This window comes from Rhipicephalus microplus, chromosome X (assembly GCF_043290135.1).
Source record: "Rhipicephalus microplus isolate Deutch F79 chromosome X, USDA_Rmic, whole genome shotgun sequence".
In the NCBI taxonomy this organism is placed as follows: domain Eukaryota; kingdom Metazoa; phylum Arthropoda; class Arachnida; order Ixodida; family Ixodidae; genus Rhipicephalus; species Rhipicephalus microplus.
The window spans coordinates 228,992,853-229,012,494 of record NC_134710.1 but is presented as its reverse complement, the minus strand read 5'-3'; the positions used below and the strand labels follow the sequence as shown (position 1 = coordinate 229,012,494).

The window sequence follows — 19,642 nt, the reverse complement described above, 5'->3', positions numbered from 1 at the left end:
AAATCCTACTTCATTCATATAGCTTGCTGTGAACCCAATAATTATTTACCTATGATAGGTTATGAAATGTGACCAGCTCATTAAAGATATCTGCTGGCCTTAAGGCAAACTTCAGTAACTCTTTCGCAACCGCGGAAAAAGGCCCGATTTTCGACATCCTCGAACACATTTTTTTCTCGGGTAATTTTTATTGAATTTTGCATTGTGATTATACCAAATTGTACACTTTTAATCAAGCTTTCGAACAAAAACAACGACAGGCTGATAGGTAAAAAACTGTTTGTTATATTATTTAATAACAAAGAAAAAAACACACGAAACTGAACTAAACAAAACACACATGCAGCTGAACAAAGCTGCAAAATTAAATTCAAAACTCTGGAATATACAAAACATTACACATGATGTCAGCTCACATTCTGGAAAGTTTGATTTCTGTATGTAATAAAATCTATTTTTCATGGCCCTTCAAGCTAGGGGTGGTGACTGCTGTGCCACTCAGAGAAGCAGTTGCGAAAGGACGTGAAGCATAGGGGCACTTTGCATGTGCTGCACTTGTTATATGTTTTCTGCTCTACTTTCTTCTTTCGATAGCACAGCTTGCAGTTTTTTTACTTCTCCATTTACTGGGGTTGGTGACGAATCTGCTCTAGACTTGGATATGGGGCACGGTCTTGATCGATGTCATTATAATCCAAAATCTGCTGAATAAGCTGCTCTCTAAAAGCAAGCTGGTCGAATCGGGCATTTTGGGCTAGCTCTGGGACTCCTGGGTTTTCTTTTCAATGGCCTTGGTAGAGGATGAACCTGTTGACACACGCTATGTCCACGCAATGAAAAAACAGGGTTTTCTACCAGTGCACGCATTTCCTCAAGACATTGTAGGTTCCAATTATTTGGTACAATTTATCCACACCCAGCATGCCAGCATTGTAGTCTTGGACAAGCAGAGGCCTCTTGATGGTAATCAAAGTCCATCTGTCACCTGTCTTCTGCCTTCGTGTGGCAGGGACAAACTGGTTGGCTGTATGAATGGTACTCATCAGGTTCAAGGCGCGCGGGTCTTTCCATTGCATATATAAAATGTTGCCATCGTGAAGCCACCGAACGTCTCCGCACTGAGCTCTTCGTTCCCAGGCAACATTCTTCAGCTCAGTTGGGAAACATCGGCGATCTTTCCTGGTGGTACCACAGGCAAGGGTTTTGCGCTCCAGCAGATGGTCAAAATGTTTCTCAGAGGTGTAGAAGTTGTCCATGTAAATCCTGTACCCCTAGGTCTAGATACTCCGAGCACAGGCTGGTGACCACATCAAAAGCTAGGCCATGTGGTCCTAGTCTTTCACGCTTGCCTGTGTATACAGAGAGCTGTAGGTTATACCCTGTTTTGGAGTCAGCTAGTAGCTAAAGTTGTAGCCCCACTTAGTCACTTTGTCCTATATATACTGCCTCATTCCTGATCTGTCTTTGGACTTTACCATACGTTCGTCAAGCGAGAGGTCTCGCTTTGGTTGAAAAAATTTTGCTGATGTCTTATTGATGTGCAGCAAAAGCCATGACACCTTCCAGATCTTGCCAACAGTAGATTCACTTGCAAAGTCGTCCGGGTCTGATACGTGTAAAAAGGTTAGTAGAGCTACAAACCGGTTTTGGGGCATAATCTTTGATGGGAGAAGGCCGCTGTATATACTCCCCGTGCTCCAGTATAACTGCAATCGTGGTACTTCAACAATTCCCATGTAGATGATGATCGCAATGAAATGCATCATCTCTAGCGGAGTCACTTCTTCCCATGAGCCGTCACGTCGAGCATAGGTGGGCTTGTCAAGAATGTTCATCCAGGCGTACTTGTTTGTGTTGTCACACAACATTCTGATTACTTCAGCCGTAAAAAATATTTTTAAAATCTAGCGCTCTTGCAGACTGCCGGGTGCCACTCCGCCGTGTAGCGTAAATATAGACCCAGGGCTGTCGCTTGGGCTCAAACTTCACACGTCTTCACACGACTGGGCAAAATATCTCCACCGTATGTTACGGAGACACTAAGGAAACAAAATAAACAACTGCCGTCAGTTATAAAGACCGCACACTGCATTTATACATTGTGAGCGCTAAAACGAAACTTATGTGCGCACAGTGGCTATGTCCTTGGCTGCTGTGCTGAAATGTCACGGTCTGAACTGAAGTCCAATGATTGAACATCATCACTAGACTCCTCACTGCTGCTGTCTTCAAAAGAATCGGACTTTGAAGCGGCCGAAGAGCTCGGTTTTGCCTTTTGGTATCGAGGAGCGCGCGGGGGCACCGCAGCCATAATTGCCAAACTACGCCGTCACCCCGACTCAAACTTATATTTTTCTCAGTGCCTCCTTGCGATAAAAACAGCAAAACAAAATCGAAACCAAAACTATAGTTATTATTGAACACATCAGAGGGCGCCACACGTCCGTAGCCACTGAAACAAATTTTTGGCGGCGCATTCAAAACGTCAATACCATGGGATTGATGCCCTATGATGCAGTTGCAAAAGAGTTAAATAGAGCTTTTAGAACTTCACTGAACGATAAGCACAAGGAACATGAACTCAGCCTGAATAATTTCAATAGTTCATAACTTTCAAGTAGCAGAAGTGATTGATAAGTGGGGTTTAACATCCCAAAACCACCACATGATTCTGTGAGATGCTGCAGTGGAGGGCTCCGGAAATTTCAACCACCTAGGATTCTTTAACGTGCACCCAAATCTGAGCACACGAGCCTACAGCATTTTCCCCTCCATGGAAAATGCAGCCGCCGCAGCCGAGATTCAATTTGCGATCTGCGGGTCAGCAGCCGAATACCTTAGCCACTAGGCGGGGCCAGGTGGTAGAAGTGCTCGAAAGAGTTTTAGATATGCTATCGTCTAGTACGTTGCATTTTCAATGCTTTTTCAGCAGAGGTTCAATGACAGAAGAGTGATGTGGCACAAAGTCAATGTGTGACTGTGTACACAGTGCTCAATTAGTAAAATCACTGTGTCTAAACCACCCAAATTCGCTCTTCTGCTTGCTTTCCTTCTTCCTTTTACCTTAATTACCCCTGCCAACAATGTAGTCTTTATTTTAGAAATAAGTGCATTCAGAAGTGCACCAACCATAAGTCACAAGTGATGGTATTCAAGAGGCCCTACATCTTGAATTAAATGATGTCTCAGATGTCAAGCACACACTGATGAAACTTGACTACGGATTGCATAAACTTTACTTAAATGTTTCAGGACGTGGGCTTTCAATTTGGTGATGGTTTACGTGTACATAAAGAGAATAAAAAGTGAGATTTAGGAATGCTAATGCACAAGCTCTGTGAATGAGTGTGTGTGTGAAGCAGGGTCATAGCGAGGATTTTTTTTTTAGGAAGGGGAAGTGGGGCATTTGTTCAAGGCCTTGAAAAACACCCATTGTTATTTGTCCACCCTAAGACACCCCTTTGCATCCAGATTTCCCTGCCTACGGCCCTGGTTTAAAGGCGAACTAAAAACACTATGTTCAACAACCAACCTGAAGAGAAACATGTTGATACTCAGAAGGTGCTCCTTCCAAGCGGTCTTCATCATCAGCTTCATAGCCAAGGCTATGCTGATGATTTCTGCGATGCAGTGCCTCCTCCCTGCGCCTCGCCTGAACCTTACTGATTCGCTTGGTTTCTCGTGGCTTTGCATTTTTCTTAGCCCAATTGTGGCCTGTAAGATAAATGACACATAAATTTCTGAATAAAAAACACAGAATCACACCAGTGTTACCCATTTTTAAGTACAGTGGAACCCCTTTATAAGAGACACTGCTATAAGAGACAAATGGGTATAAGAGACACCAGTGTGCCTACAGTAAAATATGGTTTGATAAGAAAATGCATACGAGGTACCCTGCTCATCAGAGACATCTTATATAAAAGAGAAGAATTGCTGTCCGACGCATGTCTCTTATAAGGGCTTTAACTGTAATGTACAAAGGAAGTTAAAATAATCACATATAACAAGATGCATATATATATATATATATATATATATATAGTACACACATCTGACGATTTCTGCAAACATTGCCAAAATAAAATAAAACAAAGGCTCACATATTTACGCACTCTGTGCCATACATAGCAAGGAACACATAGCAGCAGTAACTCAGTAAATCATTATTCGGTTTGTGACATCTTTTTAATATGCCAGAAGCACGTTGAAATCAACAAAAAGGGTGCAAAAGCTTTTTCATTGATATGTGGGCTTTAACGTCCCAAAACCGCCATATGATTATGAGAGACGCCATAGTGGAGGGCTCCTGAAATTTCAACCATCTGGGGTTCTTTAACGTGCACCCAAATCTGAGCATACGGGCTTACAACATTTCCGCCTCCGTCGGAAATGCAGCCGCCGCAGCCGAGATACGAACCCGCAACCTGCGAGTCAGCAGCCGAGTACCTTAGCCACTAGACCACCGCGGTGGAGCGCAAAAGCTTTTTCTAATTCTTATAACAGAGAGTAGTGCAGAAAAAATGGACGAGGTTCTTTTCTTTATCAGTCTTCTATAATTTATGATGAGACAGAGAAGAAAGCCCTGCGCATGCTCCAGAGTGGCCGCCGTGATGGTATCAAGCATCCCGTACTGATCTGGTTTCCCGCACATGTTGGACAAGTCATAGCGAGGATTTTTTTTAGGAAATGGGGAGGGGGCATTTGTTCAACGGCTTGAAAAACACATTGTTTTTTCTCCCAACCTCAAGGAGTCTGCCCACAAGACCGCAAGCGCTCTAACCGACCGCGCCGGTTCTGGGCAACGATTCAGGGACAACAGCATTGCGGAAAGCAAGGACGCGTTTGCCCCGTACAACGAAATAACAAAACATTTTTACCTCGCTTGAAGACTATATTCACTCGCTTATCCTAAACTTAATAGGCCACAGGCCCTCAAGCTCAGACTAATAGGCCACAGGCCCTCATGCTCAGACTACTGCACACGGACAAGTACCCTAACCTGAGCTCCCTTTACGTTATTTATCCTGACGTGTCCCCAATGACGCTTGCCCCGCATGTGGAGACGTAGCCACACTGGTGCACATGCTTTGGGAGTGCAACACAATGTACAATAATCCCAACACTACTTTGGTCAGGTGGGAGGCAGCCCTACGCAGCTCCCTTCAGGGCCGGCCAATTTTGGGCCGTCCAGCAGGTCCGCAGAGCGGCCGAAAGGCTTGGCCTAATGGTCCCGATGTGGGAGTCACCCACTGCGCAATAACGCATGCCTTGCAGGACCACAATAAAGTTTTGCAACCAACCAACACAGATTATGGTAATTTTATGAGGCGGGCAACAATTCCTGTATCATATAACAGCATGCCATTATGAACCCTTTTGTTGACGACACCACAGAGCTGTTTTGTCATGAGATAACAAACTTGGGTACAAACTATCAAGTTTTGCCAGGTTATAGCAGTGCCCAGAGTCATTATTGAACACATGTCAATGAATAAATATTGAAATACAAAAATTCCAGTATTTTCCGTAATAAAAATAACAAGAAGTCTACATAAATTACACTCACAAAAACAAAAGAAGAAACTTTTTCTGCTTGTCAAAAGGCGAAAATTCCCACAAAAATAAGTGAACTGAGGAATATGGCTCAAGCATGACTTTAAATGTCAGAACCTGACCTTGCAAATATATATTTAACCTGCCACGACAATGTTCTTTTTATTGCTATGACACTTTTGGAAGCTTTCTCGTATTCAAGCACCTTACTATATATCAACATAAAATACAAATGTAATTGCACAGTATATCACGTATGCTATGAGACAATTCTCACTAATAAAATCGTAATCATCCAATTTTTGAAACAACGAAAGTTGTGGACATGGCTTGTCTAAACAGAACATGCATGATTTTTCACAAGAAGTAAAAATTAGTACAGTAAGAGGTGAAAACTAAAAAAGATATACAGATTTAGAAAAAGTGTGCAGAAGTACCGAAATATCACCCGATGAGGTGCCTGCAAACGTTATTCATGTTAGCTTTCTACAGCTAGGAGTAAACATATATATACTCTTATTAGTAAAATAACTCATTTCTTCATACACCGTGTCTAGTTCAATTCAGATTATTTTGCCATCAAAATAAAATATGATAGCTGAGGAGCTCCCTGTATCACAGCCTATCTAAGGAGTGAATTATGATGAGTGGGGCAAAGCATGTGTGCGTTGTGTGCATGCATCAATGGATTTGCTGTGCTGAGTACGCCGGAGGGATGGACTGCCCTAGATTATAAGAAGCTTCGTCCCTAAAAAACTATCTTTTGATAGCTTAACAATGCCGTGGACACCTAAAAAAAAACACCTTGGTGGTACCACAGCCGCATGAAGAGGCATAAAAATTGTTTCACATAGTGGAAAGTGGTCATACAATATAAGCTGAACAATACAAGCAAATGCAATAATATCAAAGATGTGTTCGAATGTTGTATACATCAGAATGCCATTTTACAATTTGGATGTCGGATATGCTTCTTCCAAAATAAATAAAACATTCTTTTACTTGAGAATTTACATTTCAATTTTTCAAATAAATATTATGGGATGGCATTTTAAAGGACTTAATAAAGCATGAAATACTTACCACTACCCTGCACTTGTAACTACAATAAAATGAGACTTTAGCAAAAGTTAATGGCAGAGCAAACGCCTTGGAAGAACAAATGTTGTTGTACAAAATGGGTAAAATAAATAAATTATTGTTATCTACATACAAAAACCAGTAGTTTAGTCAATCAACTTTTTAAAATGCCACTTTAATGTTCGGTCAGCTGCATTTGAAATGGCACCAGTTACACACCGATGCACTCATTACACACTAATGTGGACAGCTTGAGGGGTTTCATCCACACCACCCCTTACCCCTATTCCCGGTTCCTAGAATTGACACCGCATGACTAAACAGCAAAAGATAGCCACAGAAGATTTTTTCGATCTAATGAAGACAGCTTGAAAGAATGGTCATGCCTAAATATTACTTCAAAGGGACAATAAAAAAAATTGAGTTCTGCTTTTAGTACAGTTCTGCAAAAGCCCACAAAATGATGGATGGTTCACGAAATTTTCACGGTAACTTTTCAACAACACACACAGCCTTGCTGCAGAGACGTGTGTGTGCATGGGTGTGTGCATGTGTGTGTGGCAGACAAGATAGTTTGAGCTTACCCCATTGGCCCAGAGAAAGTATGTGCAAGCTGTGAACATCGATCTTTCTTCTGATGTCTGCTTGGCTAAGGATATTTCGGTAACTGCACATAATCTATGCTTCAAAGCTGATGAACTATTTCACAAGCTGTTCTAACAGGATTTTGAAACCAAGCATTATTTCAGCTAGGTGATAAATGTCGCAAGGGTTGGAAAACTCATGAATGACTGGTACAGCACAACAGTTTAGTAGTGAAATTCCAAGTTCTGCTACTATCATAGCCAACCCAAATCACCAAATCAAGCCAACATGAATGCAGCTTGATCTTAACTCATTTAGTATTACCCACAGGGGTGCGATTGCAGCTGTTCACAAGGGGGAGCTGGAAGTATATACAAGTGATCGCACCGTATATGAATGATGCAACCATGCCAGGGAGTTTTCTGTTTCTAGAATCTCTAAAATTGATAGATTCTCCCCGGCGATACTATGAATGGCCATCAGAAGCAGTTTCTCACTTGTTTGGGTTTTGCGGTGAGGACAGAACCATAAAGTTTTCTTACACGTGCTCACATATACAGCGATTACATGGATGCACAAGGCGGTTTCCCAGCTCAAGTGATTCAAGCAAAGATCCCGTCAATTTTCACTACTGCCTAAATGCCAAATCGTAATCCGATCCATTGGACGTCAGCCACTGATATGAGAAATCTCTAACTAGTACAAGGTCGAAATTTGAACAAAGAGTATGTTCCCAGGAGTGGATGTAGTACGACGATTCTGACTGGTGCAACGATGACAGTGATTTGGTGTATGCATTTTTTTAAGCCAGCAAGACACGCTTATTCTGATAAGCATATGTTTTGATTATTAGCACTAGGTTTTTCTCATTTATTGTTATTATTAGGGATAAAGCTTCTTAAGACCCCACAATGTCCATAAACTGCCATCATCTACAGCAGATGTAGCGCAGGTGTATGTGAAGAAACCAAAACATCTGCGAACAACAAAAAGATTAACAAAAGGCTGTTACGAGAACAAGCAAATAAAAGGGCACAACACCGTAAGAACAACATTTAACCACCCATAAATCAAAGCATGTGACAGAACAAAAACTTAACAAGAACAAAATAAAAGGCTGTTAACCAGAAAAAAGTAGAAGGTCCCAACACCATAAAAGAGGCAAAACGGCAACGCCAACACCAAGCTACTTTGGAGTTGGAGGCACAGCAAGCGGCAGCTAGACGCCGGAGGTGTAGACTCACAATGCTGCCAAGGGTTGCTGATAAACGTGCATGCACTGTGCAGTCTTACCACCGCTATGAATGAGAGCGCACATAAGGCGCTGCTCGCAGCAGCAAAGCAGCAATGCTGTGACTCTCAACTTGATCTACGAGCTCAAGAAGCCACAGCAAAATGGTTGTGTTGTTTGAATAATCATTTTCGATTACACTGCTCTGGCCCATTATCAGCATTCACTTCGTGAATTTGCATTAATTTTATTTTTTTTATGATTAAATGTTGCATCTACACTTATGCAAAACATTTTTTTCTCTCACTTTGTAGTCACTTCAAAATATTTTGGCAATTTTTTTTATTCTAAATAGGATGCTGTAAAAATTTTAATTTTCAACAGAAAAACCAATCTGGGGGTCGCATTTGATAAAAATATTAAACCCTCAAAGAGTTAAAAATGCCTCCATTATTAAAATGACATTTTAAATGCACTGGTTTGATACGAATTGAAAGTGAAATGCTGATTGCTTGATCACATCTAACAGTTCATTTTTATGACCAGTTTTGTTACTTTAACCATACCCCAACCAAGAAAAGACACATACCTCCATGAAGCGTGGCCTCAACAAAGACACGTATGCACTGGATGCAACCGTGCAGATTGTTTGGAGTGATGTGGGCCAGATCACGTACAAGAAAGGCCAAGCACTCACAGCACTTGGCCAATGCAAAAGGGTCATGAGGGAGCAGCTCACAGGCCAGGCTGATGGAGAACTGGTTTACGGGGGCAGCACTGTGGCTACGCTCTTCTTCAGCACCCCCACCGCTAACCTATAAGAGAAACACATCTGTGACATCAATATGCTAGCAGAAACCCTGAACATAACAGCCACAAAACTAAGAATCAGAACAGAAGCTAGTACTGTTATTCATGCGATACAGTTTCGCAAATCTATATATTTTTGGTTAATTTAAGATTAACCTCATACTACGAGCAAAAACATTGAAGTACCTTTATGTTGGAAAAACTGAGAGAACAAAAACAATGTTTCTCCTACAATATACCACTGCTTTCACAAAAATGCAACTAACGGTCCTGCTCCCACATAGAGAAAAAGGTGTGTGTGTGCCAAGAAAAGAGAAGAGAAGGGTGGTGGAGGGATCCCATTCATTGTGAGGCGATATAGAAAGTAATATTTTTCCTTGTCTGAGCCCAAAGAGACAGGGCGTTGCAGGCACTTCGCTAGCAACAAGGCCACACATTGGCTCAGCATTAAAAGCATTGCTCGGTACAAAGGGCGCGAAGTGCGGAGGAAAAGAGGGTGCCAACACTTTGTCAGGGATGGGGATGGTCGTTGACTTGCTTTAGTGCTACTATATGTAACACCAACTTGCTAGTTCGCTTTGAAGAGCGCCTAAACCACCCATATATATATATATATTTTTTTTTTTATTTCAAATAAATGCACACATTGTGCTCATAAAGCTGTCACAGTAAGTAATGCCAAATGCAGCTGCACCCCGAGCAACGGATGCACCACAAATTACAAGAAACGATTCCTTCTTCTCTCCAACACCTTCAGCAATGCTCAGCCGTGATGTCAACGTTGTCATCTGCGTGTCATCCGCAATACCGTATTTACTCGTGTAATCCTCGCACTCACATAATTCTCGCACCACCCACATCGCCCAACAAAAATACGATTTTTTTTCCTCGAGTAATTATTGCACCCCCGAAAACTGCCGCAATAATGTCGTCTGCTCGCTCCAGCGGCTGACGATGATAGCGCGCGCCGTCTGGCGTCATCTCTTAAGCATCAAGCGTACTATTATTGCACGGAGATTCGATTCAATCCAAGCCAAGCCAAAGTGGCAAGTGCGCATTGCGGCGTGTTTTGTATGTTATGTCGGTAATCTTGTCACATTATGGGGCGATACTCAAGCTACACAGCTGCTTTCAAGTTGAAAGTGATAGATCATGATCTAAACAATGGCAACAGGGCTACCGGTAGGCCTTTCAGAGCATACGAGTTTTGTGTTTGCTATTGGTGATGGCATCTGAAAGCCACCAAGACGCGTTGGGCCTGCCGTGTGCCTAAAACCGGGATTGATGGTAAACTTTATTTCTTCAGAAGGAAACTGCTGACGATTCTGTTAAATAGTTATCAGCCCAATACTGACGTCCTACGCTTACCTTTTGAGGGCTCCAGTTGAACAACGAACGCTACTGCCACGCCCGCAACGCCCACAAGCTTTGCGTATGGTATTCTAATTCTCGACTATTTGCTTGCACTTTTTGTGTCTCAAATAAATCTTGCCTTGAGTTGAACCTGTGCTTTTATTGTTGAGGTAAGTTTTAATTAGTACTTCTCAAAGCTTGCTGTTAGTTGCTGGTGTGAGAATCCCGATTTGCAGCCACTTCATTTTCTTTTTTGCTCTGTATGTTTTCTAGAAAGCTTTCCCCGCGTAATTCTCGCACCCCCCAACCTTGCATCGGCTTTCCACCAAAAAAAAGTGCAAGGATTATGCGAGTAAATACGGTATCTGTTAGCCTGCATGCAGGTAAGTGCACTCACCGCTCTTCCTCCTTGCATAGTGAGGAGGAGCACTCAGCCAAGATGAGAGATGAGCCAACAAACAGAGCATAGCAAAGGAAAGAGTGAGACGTGCAAGGGCCTCTTTTCATCATCAAAAGCACGTAACTTTTTTATTACGCCAATGCTTCAAAAAAGTTTCATGGCTACGTGTTCATTGTAGATTCCCATCTAACTGCAAAATCACAACCACAATTCAACTTCCGGATGGTTTATGGGCCCTCTAATCTGAGCATGATTAAGTAATACGATATAAAATCAATGCTTTTGGATCAAGACTGTACAGCCATTCAATAAAATACATCATTGAAATAAAGCATCTTCATTGCAAAAAGGGTTTACACCAATCAATTTTTGCATGTATGGTCATTCATTGCCAGGCAAGAAAACACACACACACCCACACATACATACGTATATATATATTTATTTATTTATTCAATACTGCCAGCCACCCTTAGGCAGCCAGGGCAGGAGTGGTACAGTGCAGAGTTTGTACACAAAGTTTACACGCGACCAGTAACACGGTCCGCGGTACACAGGGAAGCAATAATGCAGTAAGCTTACAGATTGTCACGACACACAAGCGCACGCAATCAGTAACACGGCCCACGATTCGCAAAGCGGCAGTAATTCTCGTTACAAATAGCTACATGAATATACAATAAAACCGGCAATGCTAGTCTAATGCAAAACACACAAAGTACACTACACGCATTGACCAGGAAGCGTGAAAAAAAAAACACAAGCAGTGTGCGTTGTGGCATGGTAGCAAGATAACACGTGAAATACATTAGTTCAATAGGACAGGGGAACAAGACCAGCACTTCCAATCATACACAATTTTGAATAGCCGTTGAAAAAGCATTTTGATTAGTTAAGTTAGTAACGTCGCGTGGCAAAGTGTTCCATTCTGCTATCGTTCTTGGGAAAAAGGATAGACGGTGAGCGTTTGTTCTCGTGAAAGGCATTAGGATTGTTTTGTTGTGCTTGTTCCGGGTGGGGCGTGACATGTTGAATTCGAGATAAGTATTGAAGTCAAGATTTGAATAACCATTGACTATGCTGTGTAATATTTTAAGTCGATGTAATTTACGGCGGGACTCTAGTGTTGGTAGGTCAGAACGCCTGCGCAGTTCTGTCACGGATACTCGCCTGCTGTATGCGTTGTGAATAAATCGCAGCGCTTTCTTTTGTACCCGTTCGAGCATCACTGAATCCGTCTTTGTGTGTGGGTCCCAAACAACGTCTGCATATTCGAGCAAGGGGCGGACCAGCGTAGTGTACGCAACGGTCTTCGTTCTGCTTGTACAGTGCTGAAGTCGGTGTCTTAGAAGCCAAAGTCTGCGCAGTGCTGATGATGTAATATTTTGTATGTGTTTGTTCCAGGTGAGGTTTGATGTCATGGTTACACCCAAATATTTGAACTCGTTAACAACCTCTAATTCAACATTGTTAATTTGATAAGCATATTGAAATGGAAACTTTTTGCACGTTATTGTCATTTGGCGGCACTTTGTTGTGTTGAGGCTAATGATCCAATCGGCACACCAATTACTAACAGCTGTTAAGTATTTGTTGAGAACTTTCTGGTCGTTTACCGATTCAATAGGGAGATAAACAACGCAGTCATCGGCAAAGAAACGGAAATGCACCGGACAGTCGAACTGTAAATCGTTTAAATAGATAATGAAAAGCAACGGACCTAAGACGGAGCCCTGTGGGACTCCAGAAACAACTGATGACAAGTGAGAGGCAGAGTCACTTATCTGAACGTACTGATACCGGCTTGATAAGTAGGAGTCCAACCACTGAGTTATTTTCTCATTTTTGACCAAGTTTCGAATTTTTAACATCAGGTTGCTATGGGGTACTCGATCGAAAGCTTTTTCGAAATCCAAGAATATAGCGTCACTTTGCCCCCCCTTATCTAAAACTTTTGAGATGTCGTTAGTCGTGTGTATTAGTTGTGTAACCGTGGAAAATCCACGCCGAAAACCATGTTGATTGCTCGTAAAAAACATGTTGCTCTCAAGATACGTTACTAGGTGTTTAAATATAAAGTGCTCCAAAACTTTACCGGCTGTACACAAAAGGGATATGGGGCGGTAGTTTTTTACAGAAAGTTTATCGCCGGATTTATGCACAGGAGTAACTTTTGCAGTTTTCCAATCGTCTGGAACCACACCGCTTAGTAGACTTTCGTTAAATATAATGTAAAGGTATTTCGAGCACCACTCTGCATACCGGTAAAGGAATGCATTTGGTATTCTGTCGGGACCTGCGGACTTTTTAGGGTCAAGGTTGAGCAAAGCCGAAAATATTCCCGGCTCGGTAATAGTTATATCGGGAATATCAAAGCCAGGAATATTGAAATTAGTGCAGCACTGGGTTGCACGTACAAATACAGACGAGAAAAAAGCATTAAAAGCCCTTGCTATCGAGCAGGCATCGGACACTTCCCTGTCGTTTATTTTAATTTTGCCGACTGGGTCTTTCTTTTGAGTGATGTGAGTCCAGAACTTCTTAGGGTTGGTGACAAGAAAGCCGTGCATCTTAACATTAAAAAAGTGATACTTTGATTCTTTGATTTTTTTCCGTAGGTCAGCCCTTAGGGAAGGTAACACATTAGGCGTTTTGGGCGCTCGGAAGAGACGCTTAACACGACGTTTTAAGTTAATTATGTCACGCGTAATCCACGGGCTTTGGCGGTTAATCTTTCTTTGTTTTTGTGGGACATATTTGTTAATACAAGTATGCACGGCCGTCTTGAAGTGCAACCATAATCCGTTTACGTCGAGATACCCGTTATTGTATTTGCTCTTAAAGGTGTCGAAATCTAGTTCGAGGAAGTCCAAAATACTTTCATTATCAGCACTGTTAAAATCTCTAAATGGCTTAATGATTGCCCGCGAAGTTGAGGGCAACATATGACTTTTAAACTGTACTATTTCATGATCTGAAATCCCGGGCAGAACATTGACATCAAAACCGAGCTGTTGAACGGATTCAGAAAGAAAGACAAGGTCAAGTAGTGACCTTGAGTTTGTCGAAACACGAGTAGGTTCATGCACAATTTGGCCTAATTTACAAGAAAAAACAACATCAAGCAGTAGTTTGGAATGATCGCAGGTAGGAACGGCGTGCATCGAATCCCAGTCAATTCGGGGCAGATTAAAATCACCGCAGAGTACCATATGCGTGTAGCGCTTGGCATACACGCCTACATAATCTGCAAATGCTTCAAGTACTGTAATGTTGGAATTTGGTGGTCTGTAAAATACACCGATAAAGATGTTGAGTTGCGGATGGTGAAGAACAATGCAAGCCATTATATATATATATATATATATATATATATATATATATATATATATATATATAAAGATTCAAGAGGCTGAAGCTTACCAATATCCAACCACCGGCCGCAGAGTCCAACGCACTCCTAGGTGAATCATCCTGAGAGACAGCTGCACGGCCAGCATCTGCATTTGCTGATTGATGCTGATACAGCTCACTGTCCGATGTGTAACCCCGATCAACAGGACCATCCTGACGTCCATGGACAGACCTTGACAGCTCACTGTCCGATTGGGCCCCTGCTGTGGATAAAAGCAAAATGCTTTTTTACAATTCATTCCAGAGTTTGGATAAATGGTGACATGGAAAGATAAAGAGAGCGTTGTAACAAATAGTAGAAGTAAGCAACGTTAATCAAGGCAAGTTTCACTGGCAAACCTACAATAAGGATCATCAAGGCCAAGGCCTACCTTCCATTAATTGTGTGCACACTTATTAGAACAGTAATCTGAGAGAGTTAGTTTTGATCCATTATGTAGGGTACCAATTAAGATGAATTAGAGAGGGTGTATTTCCATCTTACTTCTTCATAGTCCATGCCTTAATTGGTGCTCTAGTTAATGAACTGCCTATAAACAAAGATCGGTCATTGAAATGTGTTAATGTAATGAAGAGAGATAATCTTGGTGCATCAAATCAAGAACAGTCAAAGGAGAGGTGGCCAATAATCTCAACTGAACCTTATCTGAAGAACTAACAACTGAGCTAGTTGGTAAGAGTTCATAATTACGAAACGGTATGATGAAGCAAGACGAAAACACAAAGAAATACACAAAACACAAGCGCAAATACAGTTTACACTTGCATTTTGTGTGCTCCTTTGTGTTTTTGTCTTACTTTATGGCACCGTTTTGTAACTATGTAAATTTATTATGTTCCGATTTAAACATCCCTCTTACAAACATCTCTCTTACAAACCTATCTTACAAACATTGTGAATTGCTTCCACTGTATTCTTATTAGCTATCGTCAAATTAGCATCACCACTAAATGATACTTTGTGAAATAACGTCCAGTGAGATTCATCATATATAAATTTATTGAGATTTTCTTCGCTTTCACATCAGTTAGCATGTCACAGTTTCCAAGGATGTGACCACAAAACAGCCTGCAACTAGCCAAATTATTTAGGCACCACAAAAATAATGGAACAATATTACAATATGTCTCACTCTATTGGCCAATAACATTAATTAATTTTCCTGATAGCATGGTCTAAGCGCACAATCACTGACCCCAAGGGGACACCCAGCTAGCAACAAGGCATGTAGTCTGTCACATTAAACTTGGAAGGTGTGATCGCTAAACATACATTGTAGTTTCACCTAAAATACACAGTGCTCTGTAGTGAAGATATTTGCATTGAAAGTAAAATTACAACATGATATTATTTAAGCTTGCTCAAAGCAGTGGTAAAACCAAGCTGCTTTAAAAGTTACCATAGTAGTACAGTCACATTCCACAAGTCTACAGAGCTATAAAGCTAACATAACAAGGGCATGTAATTATAATGGACTGACACTGTAAAATGCACATTCAGCTAGCACACATTACCCACCCGAAGCCACAGTGCTGTCAGCCACTGAAGTCATCGATCTGTGGAAGGCTGGTTGTCGGTGAAGGGCCTGTGCTGTCTGGGGTTTGAGGCCTGCACCCACACAAGCCATGAGCACAAAAAGAGTAGCCCAGTCTGATGGGGCCTGCACACATGTGGCACTCGTGCGCAGCAGCTCCTGCAGTGCACATGCCACTTGGCTGCACACCTGCTGCAGTGTTGCCGGTCGAAGTAGTAACAGCAGCTGTAGTGAGCCCAGAACCTGCATGTACCCAAATTATATCATTTGCAGTAAGACAAGTGCTACGAAGGCATTCTCTGAACAACAGTTGCAACTTGTCATCACTCTATATCCTGAGAGTCTCCCAATCTTGCGTTCATAGTACAGAAAAGAAATACAGTTACCATTCTAGATCACCAAGTTCTCATATTACATCTCATATGACAGTGCGGATAACCATCAAGCATAAGCACATAAAACACGTCGCATTAACTGTCCCTTGATACTTGCAAGCCTTCGTTAATAACTCTGAATCTTTTATTAGAGATACTTTACCTGAATAAAAGATGCACCAGTGTGAACCTCCTATAATATGCTCTAAAAGCAGTGCTAGTCAGAAATCTTTCATGACTGTGGCAGAGAAGCACCCACTGAAAATAGATAATTTTAACCCCTTAATACATATATATGTCCACTTCATTTAGTATTTACTACTGAGGAGGGAATGATTCATTTCTTCTGTAAACGGGCAGCCTCGAAGCAGCAGTGGGAAACCATCGTGTTGTGCACTTTCGCTAATTTCACAAACAAGTTAAGTAAAGCAATTTTAGGCATTTTGTAGCTTGTATTCCTGCCTCCACTTTAAATAAGTATGGATTCAAGGTGAAGCAACTTGTTTTTTCACAGGGTTCAAGGAAGCTCTGACCGGATGGAGAAAACAGTCATTGACAGTAACAAAGGACAAAGAAGAATAAATGAGCTGAACCAATTAACATTTACAGCATAAAAACTAACTAAATTCTTCAGTGACAAACAAGCATGTCCAGTCTTCCTGTGATTATCACTGTTAGCTAGATGATTAACACTGGTCGCAACAGGCCACCTGCCTCACGCATGCACACTTGCCATGGGGGCCTCCTCTCTGCATTGATATAAGCCGTGCATACATGTGCAACAAAAATCTGGCACTGTCATCAACTCAAAATTGTAATGGAATGCCCACTGCTGATTCACACTAAACAGTTGCACCCTGATTATTTTGATACTGGTAAGAAACATTCCTCTCAATGAGACAATTAGAAAATTCCAACCGAAAATTTTATTCAGAAATCCGACGATTCGAAGCCAGACCAGCTTTTTCCTCATTGCTTTGGGGTGTGATAGGATTGGTGTTTTTAGTCTTTTTTTTTTCAAACTGGAAATTTCTGTAACAGCAAAATTTTTATTTGCACAGTAAACTGTCATTCCAAATCAAATGTACTTGTTATTGAGAATACGACAGACAGACAGACAGACAGACAACTTTATTTTCATCCCGAGAGGCCAGGCAGTGGCCCAATTATGTAGGTCCCCACCCAGCTATCGGCTATTCCTATGTCGTAACAGAGAGGCCATGCCTCTCGGAACGTTCACAGGCCGTCTGGACAGCCTGAAGCTGGACGTCTTGTCTGGGGTCTGTGATTGCCGTTGTCCAGTCCGGTTCTCAGTTAAAGTCCTGTAACGTAGGGCACTGCCAGAGCATGTGACTTAGAGAACAATATTCACCATAATCTGGGCAAAGTGGATTAACTTCCACATGAATCATACTCAGAAAGCCGCTGGAGGGCTAAGACCCTGTCTAGAGCATGCGGAGTGTGCTTGCTTGAGATCCATAAAGCTTATGATGAGGAAAGGGAAAAGTCTGTCGCTCTCCTCTGTAATGAGATGTTATCTCGTGAAAGGCGACGAGAGGATCACTGTGAACGAGCTCTCCCGAATTCACGCGAGAAACCAGCCCGCCACTACATGTGAAACCTCGCGCACGGTCGTAGATTATCTCGTTTGAGTCCAGCCGACCCCGCAGTACGTCTGGTGACATGCGAGCTGGAAACCAGACTATGGGATGAATGTTGTTAGAGAGGAATCTGCCGCGGAGAATCCTGGCTGCCTCTGTGGCTATCAGTCCCGATGCAAATGCTTTAACGGCCGCTCGTGAGTCGGTGTAGACCAATGTGCATTTTGGGTCCAGCAATGCCAGAGATACAGGAGTCCGTTCTGCTACATCAACCAAGGAGGTCTTCACCAAAGCAGCCAAAGTTCTCCCCAGTCATTGACAACTGCCGCAGAAAACTTGTTGCCGCTGGCGTGGCGCGCTGCATAAACAAATGTTTCCGTTCCGGAGAGCTTCTGTATGAAAGCCCTAGCCCTCGCTAATCTACGACCTTTATTGTATTCGGTACGTACATTTCTTGGAAAAAGGTCAACAATAAAAGTATTTCTTGTTTGGTGATCCAGTTACATGGTTTCTCCCTGAATAAAGATAAGACCAAGGCCTGCCGCATCTAGCAGTTGTCCTCCTGTTTTGAAATTTCATAAGTGAATGATTTGGGCTGACCTCTGTGCTTCAATTAATTCAGAAGTGATGTTATGCACTCCAACTTCATGAGCTTTTCAGTGCTAGTGGTGGTTGGGACACCAAGCACATTGTTGACATTTTTACGCATGAGTGTGTCCAATTTACCCGTCTCTGTCTTGGTCCAATTGAGAGCTGCAATCAAATAAATAATATGGCCCATGAGGAAAGCGTGGTGAGCCCTTAGGAGGATATCCTCACCTATGCCGCCCCTCTCGTTGGACACCCACGTAATAAATCTCAAAATGTTTTCCGTTTTTTGTCACGAGATTTCTGTTGCAGCGCTTAGAGTCTAATAAAAGCCCCAGAATTTTAATAGAATCTACTCTAGGGATTGTGTGACCATCCTTGTTACAAACGTTAATGGCTCCTGATCAAGTGGGGTGAGGCACCTGGCCACCTCGTCTGTATGTCTCTACAGCAGGAGTACTGACTTTTCCGGCAAAAGTGCCAGTCTCATGCCCTCCAGGAAAGACTCTGTGACGTCCAGAGCCTCCTGCAGGGCTTGTTCGACGGCCACCTCCGATCCTCCAGGACACCGGATCGTAATGTCCTCAGCATATAAAGCGTGACCTACTTTAGAAATTTTTGAAAGGCTTTCCGACAGCTTGGGCATGGCTATATTGAATAGAAAGGGGGAGATAACTGCCCCATGGGGAGTACCCCTTCGTCCGAGATTGAAATGCTCTGAGATTGATTGTCCCAATTTTATGGCCAGCATCCTGCTCTCGAGAAAAGATCTAACGAAGGAGAGGAATTTAGCTCCTAGGTTCAAAGTTGATATCTCCTTGAGAATATAGTCATGTCTGACAGTATCAAATGCTTTCTCTAAAGTCCAGTGTGACGACTCCTCTTACATCTTTACTTGTAGAGTCAATTATCTGCGTTTTGAGCAGGAGCATGACATTCTGCGTTGAAAGCAAGGGCGTGAAAACTACCATATTGTATGGGAATAAGTCATTTCACTCGATGTAGCGTGATATCCTGTTGTGCACTGCATGTTCCGCTACTTTGCTAAGGCAAGAAGTAAGAGATATCGGATGGAGGTGATCCAAGTTGGGCAATTTACCTGGCTTGGAGATTAA

The 19,642-nt window shown here is 42.2% G+C and overlaps 1 protein-coding gene across 4 annotated transcripts in view; it reads right to left on the bottom strand.

The window, feature by feature from the left end:
* garz (Sec7 domain-containing protein garz) overlaps positions 1-19,642 on the bottom strand; it is a 106,559-nt gene that overhangs the window by 13,224 nt on the left and 73,693 nt on the right. For 3 of the 4 annotated variants that reach the window (XM_037435934.1, XM_075878744.1, XM_075878742.1), the window contains exons 24-27: positions 15,949-16,207; positions 14,439-14,632; positions 9,042-9,267; positions 3,533-3,714 (exon numbers count right to left, since the gene is read on the bottom strand). In XM_037435934.1, the coding sequence (XP_037291831.1) occupies positions 3,533-3,714; positions 9,042-9,267; positions 14,439-14,632; positions 15,949-16,207 (861 nt within the window). The remainder of the gene's footprint in view (positions 1-3,532; positions 3,715-9,041; positions 9,268-14,438; positions 14,633-15,948; positions 16,208-19,642) is intronic. The other variant, XM_037435936.1, reaches the window with a different exon arrangement.